The 18,449-nt window shown below is 37.4% G+C and overlaps 1 protein-coding gene and 1 long non-coding RNA gene across 5 annotated transcripts in view; one reads left to right on the top strand and one right to left on the bottom strand.

Moving 5' to 3' along the window:
* The window catches only part of scarf2 (scavenger receptor class F, member 2), a 49,652-nt gene that overhangs the window by 13,780 nt on the left and 17,423 nt on the right, over nucleotides 1–18,449 (top strand). The window contains exons 8-9 of the mRNA XM_056254770.1: nucleotides 11,068–11,182; nucleotides 13,438–13,562. Of these exons, the coding sequence (XP_056110745.1) occupies nucleotides 11,068–11,182; nucleotides 13,438–13,562 (240 nt within the window). The remainder of the gene's footprint in view (nucleotides 1–11,067; nucleotides 11,183–13,437; nucleotides 13,563–18,449) is intronic.
* On the bottom strand, nucleotides 2,722–7,514 carry LOC130088138 (uncharacterized). Of its 4 annotated transcripts, none has more exons than XR_008807441.1 (6): nucleotides 7,445–7,514; nucleotides 7,289–7,344; nucleotides 6,743–6,812; nucleotides 6,435–6,638; nucleotides 6,266–6,341; nucleotides 2,722–3,219 (listed from the first exon to the last, which is right to left on the bottom strand). It is a non-coding gene; the product is annotated as an uncharacterized LOC130088138 (long non-coding RNA). The 4 variants fall into 4 exon arrangements; XR_008807439.1 differs by having other exon boundaries at nucleotides 6,435–6,490; XR_008807438.1 differs by lacking the exon at nucleotides 6,435–6,638.

The raw sequence follows: 18,449 nt of genomic DNA, 5'->3' as shown, positions 1-18,449 counted from the left end.
TTGTTATGACCCCCAGAATATTTTGTTTTAGAAATACCTAAACATGCAATATGGCAAAAGAAAGAACAGACCCTCAGCATAAAAAAAATCATTTTATTGTAAGTTAATGCATTCTTTTTTATCAATACTTGAATGTGGGTAAGTTTCATTAAAAAAAAAACATTTTGAGCAAAAAGCTGAGAAAAATTCTATTTTTGTCAGACTACATCCAGATTGGATTCAGAACAATGATTAAAACATAGATGGAGTAGATCAAGTCCATCAACACCCCTAAAGCTTCACAGTCCTATAGCTCGTCCTGGGTCGACATTTAATTGAATAACATTAGGCAGTTTTTTATTTAAATGCTGTTTAATGTTAATGAATGCGTTATTTTACATATGCACCTGCTTACATATGATATTGCTTGTTTCTGCATCTTCATCCGTGTTTTGATTCGGATATTCTGTACTCTTTCAGAAGATCCCGAATAGATCCGCCTACCGTATACCATTCCGTCAATGGTGGGGAAAGAGTTAACAATTGTTAATGGTAAACAAGACAAAAATGTGCCGTTTTCCAAAACATTTGAATAGATTCAAGAATCAAGAAAAATAACATTTTCCTAACATTCCCTGAACATAAAATTCGGATGCCGAGAAATATTTTTTTACTGCACATGATTTGTCCGCTTTATTCAAAATTGTCAAAGCCATTTGATTGCTTTGTGTGAGATACAGTCCTGGAATTTAAGTCATTGCTCACTATTGTTATCTCTTTCATTCATTTTTATGCAGAATAACCTTCAATATCACTGAATTAAACAGACGAAAAGAGTAAAAGATCATTAATTTCTCTTTAAAAATCGATGAGAAACTTGTTGTGTAGGCAAAAGAAACACACGGTTGCTATTTGTAACATGCCTGCGTAGTCTTCACTATGTAGGTCACTGCCGTAGACAGCAGCAGTTTAACATGGCGGCCTTGATGGTGTTTCCAGAGCGGTGTCTTATTTTTACGGCTGTGTTTTTTGGCTCTTTTCCTGCCTGCTCGCAGACTTACTGAGAGCCGGGGTTGTTTCACACAGCTGAGAGAAATACTACAGGAAGAGAGACAGAGTGATGAGGAAAGGTGTGGGTCAGGAGAGTTTTCGCAGGGACTTGAGTGAAGGCAGAAATGATGTCATTGTGTCCGACCTTAGTGAGGCCTTCCTCGAACGCAGCTGCGCTTTCAGGACATGTGTTGATGTCCCCACACCACACACTACACCCAGACTGAGCTCGACACCTCTGTGAGCATAGAGCACAAATCAAAGAGTCAAATAGTCATCAGTTATTATGCTTTAACTGTTTTCAGTTGGTTTTTCAGTAGCAAATGTTTGTACAAGAAATATGAGGAAAGGAGCATTTGGGTTCAGCTGAAAATAATTGCGACTTCTGTTTGTACCTCTGTTTGACAAAATTGCTGCAGAGATTTCAAGTGCATTTAGGGGCTTTCGCACCGGGTAGTTCTAGGAACTAGCCACCAGGGTGGTTCCCCGAGAACGAATGGTTGCCAACATTTTCCTGTTTGTGTTCGCACCGCCATTAGGAACTCTGAAGTGACCTAGCCGCGCTTGTATCTCTGAAGCAGCGCTTGTTGTTGTGACTTTTATTTTGACGGCGTGGAGGACCTTTATTTTGACGGTGCTGACAATGCCAGCCAGAGCCTGAGCTCACAGTCCTCGCATTCTCTGTGTTTATTAGTTTACGATCTGTCTTAAGCCTTGTTTATACTCGACGCGTCCGCACGAGCGCGAGTCGCCGCTGACTGCGCGCGCACCTCTCCAAACGGACGAGGCGTTTATACTTGACGCGCTCGCCGTTGTGCTATTCTGTGAAACGACAGGGGGCGACTCCGAGTATTTCTCCTCTAAAACACCAGGAATCAGCAGTGAAGAAGTAGTTTGCCGTTTATTAGTAGTTTATTAATTGCTGATTCATATAAAAAGAGTAATAAATGCAGTAGGTTTATTGTACTTTCACTGCATGTAAACTAGTTAAACAACTGAAGCCTTATTGAAGAGTGCCCTTACGAAAATTAACCATGGTTTTACTATAGTAAAACTGTAGTTAACTATGACTGTAGTAACCGTGGTATTTTGGTGCGAACCATGGTTTTTAAAAACCATGGTTTTGATACCATGGTTTTACTACAGTTATATTGTAGTAATACTACAGTAAAACCATAGTAACCATGACTGTAGTAACCATGGTTTTTTTTTTAAAACCATGGTTTTGATACCATGGTTTTACTACAGTTATATTGTAGTAATACTACAGTAAAACCACAGTAACCATGACTGTAGTAACTGGTATTTTTAAAAACCATGGTTGTGATACCATGGTTTTACTACAGTTATGTTGTAGTAATACTACAGTAAAACCATAGTAACCATGACTGTAGTAACCATGGTTTTTGGAGTTTTTTTAAAAACCATGGATCATGTACAATAAATTGGTTGTATTGCCACAGTGTAGCCAATGTTTTACTAAATTATCTTGAATTACATTTAAGCCGTTTAGTTGCAAAAGACATCTACAAAATAACAACAGAAAGAAGTTACCATATGATACAGACTTTATTACAGAAATTACATCTGAAAGAAAATATAAACTTGCATTTGTTCTCACATGTGACAAAAACTAAAAAGTTGTAAAAAAAAATATTGGTGATAAAGTGGTGCTGTGCAATGGTTAAATTAAGTTGCTAATTTACAAATAAAGAAATAGTAATTTGTTCCAGTGTAATAATGATGTATATACAAAAATGACATTGTACAAATAAACATGACTTAGAGCACCTTTAAATACACAGCATCTACCTCCTCTAAAATGTCTGTAATCCGTGAACACGTGTCCAACACAAGCATGTTTGCAATTTATACTGTACATACATTAACAGGATTACAGCAATATTACTTGACAAGAACAATAAATACTATAAATTCAGAAGAAATGAGCCGTTCTTTTAAGAATGTTTTAAATGATATCCACTCACAAGAGATGAAGACATGGAGTCTCCTCATGGGGGATGAATAATGCACACTTTAAATTCTAGGTGAAAAAGGTTTTGTTGAAAAACATGTGATGCCGCATCCATGCCAGTAGGTGTCATTATGAAGTCTGTCATATGGCCAGTAGGTTACAGTCCAGCTTTGGTTTGGTTCTGTCTCGACCTTCAGCCCAAATGGACGCAGGAGCTAAAATGAGAAGAATACACACCACATTAACACACAAGCTGGAATACTCAACTGCTATTGGTCAGTTGCACTATCGAGTAGCCATGTAATAATGTCCAAGTGTAATAATGTCCATTCAGCCAGTGTTTTCATAAATAACTCATACAGTATTAGGGCTCCAAAAGCCAAGCAGAAATAATGTACATTATATGATCAGCTGAGTGTATTCTCCTTTACTTATACATACTAAAAAAAAATGGTGCTAAACAGCACTAAAAGTGGTTTATTGGCTCGTAATCTTCAGAACACAACACAGTTTAAGATATTTTAGATTTAGTCTGAGAGCTTTCTGTCCCTCCATTGGAAATGTATGTACGGTATACTGTCCTTGTCCAGAAAGGAAATAAAGACATCATCAAAGTAGTCCATGTGACATCAGTGGGTTAGTTAGAATGTTTTGAAGCATCGAAAATACATTTTGGTCTAAAAATAACAAAAACTAGGACTTTATTCAGCATTGTATTGTCTTCCGGTTCTGTTGTGGATCCGCGTTCAGTGCCGCTGCTGACGTAAGACGCTGCTGACGTGTGTCTGGTGTGTGTGTGTGTGTGTGTGTATTCCGGTTCTGTTGTGGATCCGCGTTCAGTGCCGCCGCTGACGTAAGACGCTGCTGACGTGTGTCTGGTGTGTGTGTGTGTGTGTGTGTGTATTCTGGTTCTGTTGTGGATCCGCGTTCAGTGCCGCTGCTGACGTAAGACGCTGCTGACGTGTGTCTGGTGTGTGTGTGTGTGTGTGTATTCAGGTTCTGTTGTGGATCCGCGTTCAGTGGCGCTACTGACGTAAGACGCTGCTGACGTGTGTCTGGTGTGTGTGTGTGTGTGTGTGTATTCGGGTTCTGTTGTGGATCCGCGTTCAGTGGCGCTGCTGACGTAAGACGCTGCTGACGTGTGTCTGGTGCGCCCGAGCTTTTACAGTCTGAGGGAGACGCACGCTGGAAACAAAACAATCTTCGCAAACATGTCTAAGGATTTACACACAGAGGAAGACTTGCATTTTTGGTCCGGCCACCACGTATCAGCGCACATAAGGTACACACTGTGCAGTAATTTGCGAACGTTTTGTAGAGAAATAAAAACAGGTCGCACCACAACCATTATTTGCACTCGCACAGATGCTCCCAAATATATTTTTAGGTCGCACAGATTAAATTTCAGGAGCATATGCGACCAAACTGGTCGCAATTTCGAGCCCTGCCAGGGCCCGTTTAATGTTTAACTGTACGTTCACACAGCCACCGACTTGAGCGTCAAAGAAGCTCTTCAAAGAAGCTCACGGTGACACCGGTCAAATCGGTGTCACCGTGAGCAAATGAATTGCATTCCGGCTTTAAAACGAGTGTTCGTAAATATTTCAAATAAATGTTGCGCTCATGCGGTCCCTATAAGCAAACAAAGTCATGTCATAAATGATAGGAAACCCAGCAACGGCGATTATTAGCTTCTCTTCCATTTTCTCGGAACTAATGTTTTGGTAGGAACTAAAGTTTATATCGTATGTTTCTCCGGAATCAGCCAGCGCGAAGGACGTCTATATTCTGATTGGTTGCTGGCGTTTTGCCGCCAGTGTTGGGGAGTAGTTAACTACAAGTAGCGACGCTACTAACTTAACTACATTTTTCAGTAGCTTGGCAGTAGCTCAGTTGCTTTTTAAACAGTGTAGCTTTTCCAGTAGCTAACTACTTTTTGCAGCAAGTAGCGGTGTAGCGCGAGCAAAAGCTACATTGCGTGTTGTTGAGCCTGCGCGAAGCAAGCAAGGATATTCTTCTTCTTGTTAGATTACAAACTAATGTTTTTGCCATTACCGCCACCTGTTGTTTAATCACGCATCTTGCGGCTAACGGTTCACTGACGTACAGAAGACCTCAAGCAAAAATTTAAGGACGCACATACAGGTGATTAATGGCCACTTTAAATGTAGTAATTTTCCTGCTTTGTTGCTCTCTATGTTACATCAAATTTTTATTTCTGATTTAATTACATTGAACCGCCATGATCTGTCCACCAGTTTGGTAATGAACATAAAAGACCACTAAAGTTTGCGCCATCGTGTTTGTCAGTTGAACAAAAAATGTAATCTTAGTTTTTTTTTATCGCACGACAAAGGCTTTGATCTAATTAAATTGGTGTATAGATTTGTTGTGACTGGTTTCAGAACTGTGAACAAGCAGCTTGTGATTCAGGTTCTTCTTTCACAGTAAATTCTGCGAATTCTGCGAGCTCGCTGCGTGTGAGCGAGTTTAACGTGCATTGTCAGTGCCACATGTGAGCGGTTGTTCAATGTATTTTCTTGCCAAAATGCAACCATCTCACAATCGGTATTTTTGACATGCAATTTACGTTGTTCTTGCATATTTTGTTCTTGCAATGTTGTATTTGTTGCAATTTTGCACTTTTGACACAGTCTGAGATATTTGAGTGTTGTGTGTAATAAAACAATAAAAATCATAATTGTATTGCATTGTTTTAAACACTAAATATTTTACTTAAAACATTCCTCAGACACTTATTCAGTTATTTATAATATATGTTGTTCAAAAAAAGCAAAAGTGGTTTCAATGTAGCTAGCTACTTTTTGATCGTAACTTGTAGTGTAGCTAACTACTTTTCCAAAAGGGTAGCTTGACTGTAGTTTAACTACTTTAACTTACGAGTAGCTTGTAGCTTGTCAAACTACAGTTTCAAAGTAGCTTCCCCAACACTGCTTGCCACTGAACCGCGTCACAGCTCATTACCATAAAGTTGAGCTTCTTTCAACTTTCTGATTGACGCTCAACACGCTCAAAACGCGACGCCGATGGATTTAACGCTCCTTGCAGCTGAGAAAAGCCAGCTTCCATTGAAAATGAATGACTTCCGGCCGCTTTGGAAGCTCAAGTCGGCGGCGGTGTGAACGTACAGTAACACCGGGTTTCGATACCCATCTCTACATATGGGTGAGTTCATATGGATGAAGGCCTGTTGTGTTCTGTCTCTTGGTTTGTGATAGTGGCAGCTATTGTGAAACTCACCTTCGTCATCTACTGAGTGTGGATGGCATCAAGATCTTGTCCTGAAGAATCACAGGGCCAAACGATTATATCTCATCTGGTAACAAAAGCATAGCCATAACTTTAAGATCCCCTGAATTAAAGAATTTCAGTATTTATCAGTAAAAAATACATAAAAATAAATAAATACCTTTGAGTTGGACAGTATGTTGTCTGTCTCATTGGCCAACATAATTAAAAACACGCCTAGAGAAATCAAATAAAATATACCAATGACCATGATATCCTGTTATCATAATAGTTAAATTAATTATTATAACTATGACCATTATAACATTTGCCACGGATTATTTGGCTGATTATTTAGCCTACAGGCTTCTCAAGGACAGTCTCACTTAAAAAAAAAAGGTAAAGTGTGAGACTTCATTCAAAAGCATATATCCTACAGACCCCCAACTTTTGAACAGTAGTGCACTGTATGTTTAAAGTTTTGCTTACTAGTCGAGTTCATAGCCGTGGAGATTTTCTTGGACAGGGTGCAGCAGGCCATCAGCATGATGATGATCTTCTAGAACATAACATGCAATGTGTCACAGAGCCAACAATGTTACATAGGATTTACAATAGAACATAGGGTTTATTACAAGGAAGCAAGCTAGAGCAGAGATGAAATGCAGAAATGAGAAATAATATATATATATATATACATATTTATATACATCTCAAGGTAATATATATTGTGAAATAAATCATCTGGAATTATTATCATGATTTACAGTAATTTCCCCTTTGTTGTGGAGGTTTTTTTCTGTTCCGCCTGAAATCCCTTTTTTTTTTAAATTATCAGTATTTGTAAGTGACGTCACTGATTAACAGTAACCGTTACAGTGAACTATTTTAGGTTAAATAGCTTACTTCTAATCACCCATTGACAAATTACCAGCAAAACAAAACTATCAAAAACTGTTATCAACACAAAGATGTGGTTAAAACCCCAAACTTATGTAACGTTAAAACAAGATTTCCAGTGTAACGTTAACTTACCTCTTCTGAAAACAGTTGAGATGCTAACGGACTTTTTCGAAGACACAAACCCATTTCTATAAAGTAAATATTCAACAGAGCGTATTAATTACACGTAAGAAGGGTGTCAGGAACGTTTGTATCTATTATTAGTGTGATTTTGTTAACTAAACTTACCTGAAAGCAGCGAAAACAACAGCGAGAGAAGTTACTTTTGCTGTGTGTCAGTTCAGTTGATGACGTTTCCTCGTTTCCATCTGATCGCGCGCACGCTCCTGTCTTTGAATGCGACTCGAATGTTTACGCGCACGCGCATTAAAACCAGAACACTTCAAAGGCACGCAGCATTTAAATAAACATCTAGAATTATAACATTTTAAATCATGATTTTAAAACTCATTGTGTAGTTCTATGACCCAATCACTTCTATATTTTTTATACCATCACTTTGCTTTTGCTTTTATTTTTATTATATATAGGCCTAATTTCTCCCATTCTTTATACGAGCAACCATAGCTCCGGATAGATAAATTTTTCTGTCGCAGTTTTTTTTTCTTTTTCTCTGTGTTATAAGTGTTGTAACACTTATAACGGGACACACATGTCAAGTGCTGAGAATTCAGTAGGCAAAAAAATTATATTTAATGATAAATAGTTATGACATTTTGGGTGTATGAAAAATAATTAATAGATGACCAGATAAACTCATTAGTAGACAAATTTATTTATATATATATTATTTTATTTATTCAATTTCGTTTATATATATATATATATATATATATATATATGTATATATATATAAATGAAGCATGGGTATGCATAAGACATTATTTATATATATATATATATATATATATATATATATATATATAATCAGTATATATTGTGACACTGGACCACAATTTATATATATATAACTATTATAATAAGATTATTTATGACATTAAGATTATTGTATTAAGAGTAATAAATAGCTAAATCTGTAATAAATATATACTGTAGTAAAACTATTCTTCATTTTGTAGTTGGTTCTGCTGCAAATGCTGTGGTAAAACCATGGTTAATTTTTGCATTTACTCTGGTTTTACTACAAAACTATATTAATCATGGTTACTGTAGTAAAAACCATGGTTATTTTCGTAGTTACTATGGTTTTACTACAAAAATCATGGTTCATTTTATGGTTACTATGGTTTTACTACAAAAACCATGGTTCATTTTATGGTTACTATGGTTTTACTACAAAAACCATGGTTAAACCAAGGTTATTGTAGTAAAACCATGGTTCGTTTGTAGTTACTATGGTTTTACTGCAAAAACCATAGTTAAACTATGGTTCATTTTGTAGTTACTATGGTTTTACTACAAAAACCATAGTTAAACCATGGTTACTACAAAAAAACCATGGTTACTACATAAAAACCATGGTTAATTTTCGTAAGGGTGTTTAAACCTTAATTTCATCAGCAGGGCTTACTTCTGCTATTGTAGGCTTATTTTGTAAATATAAGCAGTTTAGACAAGTGCAAACTGGGTGCTTAATGCAAATGTGTTCCTATTCACAAAATGAGAGGCTTTTATGGTCGCCCATCAATGCAAATGTCTCTGTGTATAGAAGGATCATAAACATTCTGGTACTGACGTACCAGTTCGGCCAGATTCGGCTCGAAGTCGTTCATCTTCGGATGCGGCGCCGCGCGCGATGTTACAAAAAGTGCCGTGCACACCGCCAGGCGAAATGGGGTCTTGCGCACCCAACGCGCACGACCGCCCACACCGCAATGACGTCATTTTTGCCGCGCGGACCTTCGCGCTCTTGCGGACGCGTCGAGTATAAACAAGGCTTTACAGTCCTGTCTAATACGTTATTATATAGAACTGTTACACAAAGAAGGGTAGACAGTATTTGAAAAGGTATTAGCGTTTGCCGTGTGGTTGATGTTTAGTGTTGCTAGCTGTGCAGAAATACATAATCATGTTTCTCTTGGTCCCCTCAAAGTTGCGTTGGATTTTCTCCTTAGCGTAAAGGTTAAGAGGCACATCTATCACGGTTTTCCATGTTCGTAGAATTAGTTTCTGTAGTAAATATATAGGCTTTAATCTGTGTGTACACGCCTTTTAAAAAAAACGCAAGTGCTGGTCTTTCGCTTGCGTTCAGCCAATCAGTGTACACTTACGTCACTGGTAGTTCCTATAGTGGTGGTTTTGACCCTACTCTGAAGTAGAAGCTTAATTAGTTCCTCCAAAAGGAGTTCCTAGAACTAAAATCATTCCTAGTTCCTGAAGTGCGAAGATGCCAAAAAACAGGTACTTCCGCCAATAGTTCTAGGAACTATGAAAAGGTTCCTCCGGTGCGAAAGCCCCTATAAACTTTGCGAAGCGATTTACCAATCACAACACACTGGTCCAGTTGACCAATCAGAGCATATTGTGCTTCTTTTTTTTTCAGAAGGAGGGACTTCATAGAGACAGGAACTAAACAGTGTTACTGACAGACTGGGGAGAGAGGAGCTGCAACAATGTCAAATATGAGAAAAAATAATGTGGTTATTTTTTAACATTAAATGTGAAAACCCATTCTAGCAGACCCCAAAACCAAAATCAAGACTTTTGAAAAGGGCATATAATGGCCTCATTCATACACAGTTTATTATAAACATTTGTTCATGGCCTGCTGGTTGTGTTTATCTGGGTTTAAGTTGTTGCTTATGTTGCGTAAATATTAATAAATGACATAACATATGCACATTGAACTAATAATTGGCCTTGGATGATCCAGACGAAAAATATGGTGCATCCAACAGCAGAAATTCTTCATTGTCAGCAGTGCCAAGTTAAGCATCCCATCACAGTCTTTGTTTATGAACGGAAGAGCCGAATGGCCACACATTATGCTCCAGTGATAATGCCTGTTGGCAACAGATTCAAAGAAGCCACTGGCAGACTTCCTGCATCTCACAGGACACAACTGCTAGCTCTTAAACTCCTGACTGGTGTGGGAATTTCAAGTACATTTAGTTTAATTTAGGTACAATGTTCTTCTTAACATGGAAAAACTTCAATATTCACTGGATTAAATAAGCTAAAAAAGTTTAAAAAAAAAAAATAAAGAAAAAAAAACATTATTTAAAAAAAATCAATGTGGTTTGTTCAGGCAAAAAAAGTTAATTTCTGTACAATGTTCTTTGGCAGGCAACATTTTATGAACATTTCAACTGTTTAATGTGAAATTCCATGTGCAATAATGTAACATGATTCTACAATTATTACATTTGCATTTGTGACATTTGCATATACTGTATTACAGTCTGGTCACACTGGCATTCTGCAATGTGTTTATAAAGTTCATTAACTTTTATAGTGTGTAATCTTCAATATCACTATAATTTGTGACCAATAAAATTGTATAATTGCCCCTCAACCACTGATATGTCCAATATTTCATGTCAATTTATTGATTTATTTACCAAGTGGTCATAGTCCTCAACCTGCCAAGAGTTTATTTTGTGATAAAGATCAACTGACTGTGCATTATCCCCTGTTTCGGATTCGAAGATGAAATGCTGCTTTTAGGAATTCTATATTTTGAATTACTTAAATTTTGAGCATTTAGAAGACGTTTTTTCTTACCTGTCGTTCTGCTCACCTCAATTGTACTTTGGTCTGTTTTCATTGAACACCCTCCATCTGTCCCGAAAAATGGCTGTGTTAAATTAAACAATTGAATGAATACACACATATGTTAGTGCCATTTTTTCTAAATTGCAAATTTTACACTCTCCGTCTGTCTCTCTCAGATCCTAATCAGCGGATGGGAGTAATAGCTGCTGGAACGCTGGTAACATTCCTGCTGGTGGTTCTTCTGTCTCTGCTGTGCTGCTGCTTCCTCTGTAGCAACAAAGACAACCGCAAGTGAGTGCAAATCCACACTAGTTTCTCAATCCAGTTCTTAGTCAGTCCCAGCCTTCTGAATTAAAAGTTAAATCACTGTCTTCAGTTACAGTTTATTGTGCTGAGACAATCACAAGTAAGTTTTTTTGTAGATTGTATGAAGGGTTTAACCATTGGGCCTCATTCATGAAACTTTTGCAAATAAGAGTAAATTTGTGCATAAAATGGACTTTCCCCGAATACTTTCCTCTTGACTCACACATGTTTTGTAAACCTCATGAATTCTAATTATTTGTAAATAGGATGCTTCACTGTTTCAGTGGTTTATCATGTCTTAGGGTGTGTTCACACTTGGCATGTTTAGTTCGATTAAAACGTACCCTGGTGCAATTGCTCTGTTTTTTTGTGGCTGCTGTCATCTGAACCCTGGTGCGCACCAAACAAGCGGACTGGGTCTCACTCCACTTCCAAATTAACTCTGGTGCGGTGCGAATGAAATATAAACGCAACACGGACCAAAGACATGTAAACAAAACAAAAACAGGACATGATGTCACAAGATGCAACCCTAAAAAGGACAGAATGCTCAAGCATACCTGTTTTTTCTCATCATAGTCATGATGTTGTCCATCACAGTTCGGTGCAGGCATCAGAACCGCGTCTCCTCGCAACAGATCTTCGTTTGTGTGTGTGTGTGTGTGTGTGTATGTGTGTGACGGAGGGATTCCTGCCGCTGTTTTGACTCCTTTACACATTTATAAGCTCTTCAAGAGTTCTCAGCTGGTCAAAATACCATCATATGTAGCTACGCAAATACAACAAGCACATTTATCCCGGCACACAGCATTGTTTTGGATGTTCAATAAGTTCCGTCGCAAAATATACGTAATACAATTTTTTGGGTCTGGACCAAACGAGCCACAACTACAAGTGTAAACACACCCAAAGTTTGGTTAGTAAATGTAAGTACTTTTTTAAAATTATTATTCAAAGTAAACAAAATGTATTGAGTGTGTCAGATATACCCCTACACCATTTAAATCATCAAAAATATTTTTCCTCAATTTCAGGGTATCAGTTATTATTCACTAATTATTTGATAACTATTTGACGTTAGAACCCGAAAGTTCTAGAAGAATTCGCAGCTGGTTCCTTTGAGATTTTCCTATGAGGTTTTATCATTTTTTTATGTATGATTCTGTAGTAAACATAACTACACGATACTACGACGTTTTGTTCTATAACGTACACCGCACACACTCACACCCCAAGCTGTCTTATCTAGTTACTTATAAAAAAATTATGATTCCGAAAAGGGAGAGAATTCCTTCAAAATGTGCGTTTTCAATATGGGAGTTTGTAAAACGTCAAAGAATAGTCAAGTTATGTTTACCACAGGCTTTATTTTACACATAAATCGAAAAACCCCATAGGAAAATCTCGAAGGAATCAGCGGTGAATTAGTCTTCCGGGTTCTGACGTATTCCCTGCACCACTCTCTATAATATGCCAAGTTGCTGCTCAAGGAACTTTTTTTATGAATAGAAAGTTCAAAAGAACTGCATTTATTTGAAATAGAAATCTTTTGTAAGCATACTTTCTTTACTGTCACATTCGATCAATGCATCTTTGCTGAATAAAACTATAAAAAAAAGAATATATATATATATATGCGTATATAAATGCCAAATAAGTTTCATATCATAATTAATACCAGTCTATTTATTAGGCATGAGTTTATCTGTCAAATCTTAATTAATCAACAACACTTGCGGTACTGCTCACATAAACTGTGTGAACATAACCAGATTTAGTGCCGTAAAACTGGACTGACAGCGGCGGTGTGAACGTGGCCATTGCGTTTATCTCAAACTCACCCCTGGCAAAGAACATCTTTTAACAAAGCCTGTCATCAGAATTGTTCACAGTTCGCTGAAGTGAAAGCCTCGTCTGTTCTCTGCAGTCAGTCGGGAAAACTCAAGACTCTCGTGTTCTAGAAATCACAGTCGGCTGTTTTCTTAAACTTTCCACCTTTTCTAAATGGCTGGAAAACTACAGAACGTAAGCCTAGATTTCCTCAGTTTGCCAGTGAGGCAGATGAATCCCTACATTTCTCCTTCATTTGAACATTAAATCTATAATCTTAATGGTTAGATGGTGTATACCGTATGCAGTTAATGCTAGTAGGGGTTAACTCTACAATAACACACACCAACAATATAGAATCCATTTCTGAGCAGTGTAATGTTGGTCTAACGTCACCCTTCCTCTTTCAGCCCTGACCAGGAAAACTCCACCAACAGCAAGAAGGCCAAAATAATCCTCTGTGGTGGATTCAGCCGAATCAGCACCAAACTCCCCAGAATCCCTCTGAGGAGACAGAAACTACCCAAAGTTGTTGGTATGTCCTCATTTTCCACAATCTAAAATTACATATGGTTCAGTCAGTGTGCCATGAGTAAACTGAACCACACAACAGATATGCACTTAATATGATGTGCCTGATGTGAAGTCTTCAATGGTTTAACAAAAACAGCATGTTTAGCGAGTATATTACTGACATCCTTTTTCATGATGTTTTATTGCAAATCCCCTTTAGCACAAACAGTGTCATTTTTAATATTGGCAACCTAAATGTTCATTTAAACGTTTGTTTGTGTGAACGCTCCTTAAAGGGGTAGTTCACCCAAAAAATTTAAATCGTGTTATTTAAAACATCCTAACATCGTTCCGAACCCATCTGACTTTCATTCTTCTGCGGAACCTAAAAGATATTCTGAAGAATGTTGGGAACCAAACAACATTGGACTCCATTGACTTCTATTGTAGGGACATAAAAAAAAAACTAGGATATTTTGCTAAATATCTTCTTTTATGTTTCATGACATGAGAATGTTAAACAACATGAGGATGTTGACAATTAAATTGTATAATCCTCACATCATTCCAAACCTGTATGACTTTTCCTCTGCGTAACATAAAAGAAAATATTTTGAAGAACGTTGGGAACCAAACAACATTGAACCACATTGAATTCTTTTGTAGGGAGTAAACTTTCCCTTTACGTAAATCATTTGTTGGTTGACTTACCTATTTGGCACTTTCAAATCATTGCTGTGTTGAGTTGTTTGTCAAATCAAAATCTGCCTCAACCAATGGCGTGAGTTTGGACCGGGGCTCTCTGTTTCCCTGACCAATGCCAGACGGGGCAGTGGTTGGGAACCTGTTTGAAAGCAATAATCATTTTTGCAATTATGTTTGGTGCCTCTACTGGCTAAAAGCCCCAGTCAGAATGAAAAGCGCTCTGCGTTGACCCAAACAAAGTCTTTAGGGTTTCATCTGAATGGAATGCTCTGGGTGCACGTCTTATTTCCCTTGGCTCCATGTGAAGCTTCAAGTCCTTATTAATCTGTACCCAAACAGACATTCGTTTTCTTTTTCCCTGCATTTCTCCCCTCATTTCCCTATTTCTTATTAAAACAGACGGCTGGGAGCTGAATGTTCCCCCAATCAAAGACTCCTCTGTTTTTGCCAGGATGGAACCCCTGTGTGGAGTTCTTGTGGTTGAGGAACTGTATGGGCTGCTCCTGCCAGGAGCTGGTCTTAGAGAGAATATTAAAGTGGCCATGCAAACATTTTATACTTTTTTAAGGCAGTTTGTTTGGAATATTCATTTTGGACTTGGATTCAGAGACCAAATCGTAAAAGGCACGGCATATTAAGTTAGCACTGCCTAACACTAAATTAAGTGAATTGGACTTTTTAAATATAGAAAACCATGGGTTAGTTTTGCAGCTGTTTTTCTGTAGCATGCACAAAAACAAGAGGTCAAATGGTAAAACTACAATAATTCTCATTTTGTTAACATTAGTTAATGCATTAACTGACATGAACTAACAATGAGCATTATATGTTTACAGCATTTATTAACCTTTGTTATTGTTAGTTAATAAAAATGTTCATGTTACATCACAGTGCATTAAAGGTTGAGTTCACCCAAAAAGAAAATTCTGTTATTAAAGGTAGGGTAGGCAATTTCGGAGCGGCTAGCAATAGCAAGCTAGCTTTGAAAGCATGAGATCCCACCCTCCCTTTAGAGCGTCTCCAAATCCACACATCCTTAAAAACGCATTAACGCACACTGAAGTGTCTGCACAGGGTCACAAGACATGGCGTGAACGCAGCATAAGCTCAATGTTTTGGTCCAGGAGGAACTTTAAAGGGGAACTTGGCAACTCTAGTCATTTCTTTGCTGATTTTCACTTTTGTTGTCGCATGTTTTCTCATCGAGCTCCCCCTACAGCTGTGCGGCGTATATTTTCACAACACTGTCATAAAAAACTCACTTGCGGCGCCTTCCTCCCGCTGCTTATGTGCATTTGTTATTATCGGAGTCGGCCAACTTTATCGCGTGGAGCTATGTCTACCGAGTGGGTGATACATCATACACAGTATCATAGAATTATGTCGAATTGCCATAAAGAAGTTCGTGTTTCTCGCTCGTTCTCGCTTCTCACGAGACTTCCTATTTCCAACTTACCGGGACGTTAGTGCCGATGTTGCAAGGTTGGTTTTCCGCCTGGGAACGCTGGGGGGAGCGGGGAAAGTCACCATTCTCTCCAGAACAGGTTATTAAACCATTCAAATGATTTCTAAACGGTTTCATTAAGTTGAAATAGTTGCCAAGTGCCCCTTTAAAATGGGGCTGCAGTGTGGCGCTCGGTGACTGTCTACAACTCTGCACAGCTTTACGGAATGCGCTGACGACGTGTAATGTATGTGCGAGCAGGGTTTATGAAGGTATGGAAATACATATGTTGACAGGCAGGTAGGGCATTGAATGCAATGATTATTAGACGACCATTTTTTGGTCCTATGACTTCCACAGAATATATACGCATTTTAATATTTAGACCACTTCTATTATTGATTGCTATAAGGATGTGAAGAGAATTTTAACCAGTATAACAAAAAGTGTTTGAAACAAAAATTGCATACCCTACCTTTAATTACACACCCTCATGTCGTTCCAACCCCGCAAGACTGTCGTTCATCTTCGGAAGACAAATGAAGATCTTTTTAATGAAATATAAGAGCTTTCTGTCCCTCCATTGACAGCCTACGCATTACGCAAACACCATTTTCAAGGCCCAGAAAAGTTTTACATGATAAAACGATAGATATTCCATTTAAGATGAAAGTTTTTTAGATATTAGAATGTGTCTAAATGTGTTAAATGTTCATATTTAAAGGGATAGTTCACTTTGAAATTAATTTTTGATATGTTTTAGCTTACCTCAAGGGCATCCAAGATGTAGGTGTCTTTGTTTCCGCAGTAGTTTCAATTTTGATATTTTTAGGTCAAACCGTTCTTGTCTGTCAGTCATATAATGCAGGTCTATGGTCACCACCTCAAAGAGCATGCACAGAGAAGTCCACATTAAACATAGAGAGTAGGGGTGGAACGGTACACAGAAGTTACGGTTCGGTTCATACCTCGGTTCAGACGTCACGGTTCGGTATGATTTCGGTACAATGGAGTGAAAAGCAAAACAAAAATGCAGAAGGCATTTTTGTCTTAAGCCTTGTATTTTTTAAATAAGTTTTATTAATAAAGGCATAGAACCAGTTTATTTGTAGTGCACTGACAATAATAAAAAGATGAAAAGACCTTGAGATATGTTTGGTAATTGTGCCTGAATGAATTTAAAATTAATTTACTATTTCAGATCAATATATTTGTTTTCCTTCATTTTAGTTAACCCTAACTTTATTCTCATCTGAATTATAAATAGTTGATTTCCGTATAAAATAATACTACCATTCAAAACTTTTGTTAACAGTTGTAGGCAGGGACGTGCACAGACATTTTGAGGGGCAGGGGCTCAAGTGAAAAAAAGGGCACTTCTCATAATTACGTTTTTTTTTTTTTTCACTTTTTTTAAACAAAAAAGTATATATATTAACAACTCTGACTTTTAAAAAAAATTAATTAAAAAAGTTAATTAATTTTATCTTCCTCAAACTCACACAATTGTTTCACGCATGACTGTATCATCATCATCAAATAAAACCTTCAAAATTCACAATTAGATGGAGTTTGTTTTAAACTATCCTCCATCTGTTTGCATCTGTAGCAGGGGTGTCACTAGGATTTTCATTTTAGGGGGGCTAAGCCCCCAATGAGTGTATATATATATATATATATTTTTTTTTTTTAAATAAAAAAAAGGTAACACTAGTTTAGGATCTAATGCTCACTATTAATCAGTTTCATTACCATGCAAAGTCAGGGTTTTATAATCACTGTGGTCCCAAATGTGAAGTACGGAAGAGGGTTCGGTGTTTCCCCGAGAAAATTTTGATTTCTCTGATCTACATATGTGCATTTTAAGATGTTTTGAAGGCCAAAAAAAATGGATAACAGCTTTAAAACCATGTCAGTGGGCAGCTGATTATTTTTCTCTCCTCATCATCATCACACTCTTTTTCTCTTTGTTTTTATCTTGCCCTGTCTCTTCCCCTCCTAAAGCTGAGCTTTGACTGATATAGGCTTTTCATTTTTTGTCTGTCATTGAAGAAAGTAAACATACTGATAGGTTGATTTTGCCTATGAATCCTTTTCTCAGACGCGTTTATTTACTGAAAGCTACTAAAGGTAATTAAGTTAATTAAATGCATTCACAATATGTAGGCTACACATTCATTATTGATCTTATGCCTAATACAGGGCCGTAGACAGGGCTTTATAATCAAAGAGGTCCTAAATTTGAGGTTGGTAGGGGGTTCAAATTTTTTATTTGTCTGATATGTGCATTTCAAGACGTTTGAAGACCCTAAAAAGGGATAAGAAATAGCTTTAAAACCATGTCAGTGGGCAGTAGATTATTTGTCAATACCTGCTCTCTTCTCATCTCCATCACGCTTTCTTTTTTCTCAGTCTCTTCATCCCTTTCTCTTCCCCTCCTAAAGCTGAGCTTTTTTTTTAATTTACCAAAGGCTACAATTTGTATTATATTCTCATTCGTATAATATAATGAATATGTACACATTCATTATTAATCTTGTGCCGAACATGATGAAAACGGCTTTGTTAATGTGTCTTGTCCCCTCACAATGACAGTAAACTAATTATTACATTACATGAGTCACGTTACATAGGCCTATTTTCAGTTCAAAATGGCGAAATTAGACAAAACTATATTAGTTTGCCTGATTATTTTTAGTCATTCGTTTAACATTTACGACCTAAAAAAATGTCAAATATGAAATGTTAAGTTTAGCTACT

Source organism: Rhinichthys klamathensis, unplaced genomic scaffold (assembly GCF_029890125.1).
Source record: "Rhinichthys klamathensis goyatoka isolate OS25496 unplaced genomic scaffold, OSU_Roscu_1.1 h1tg000114l_1, whole genome shotgun sequence".
In the NCBI taxonomy this organism is placed as follows: Eukaryota; Metazoa; Chordata; class Actinopteri; order Cypriniformes; family Leuciscidae; genus Rhinichthys; species Rhinichthys klamathensis.
This window is presented reverse-complemented; position numbering and strand designations above follow the sequence as displayed.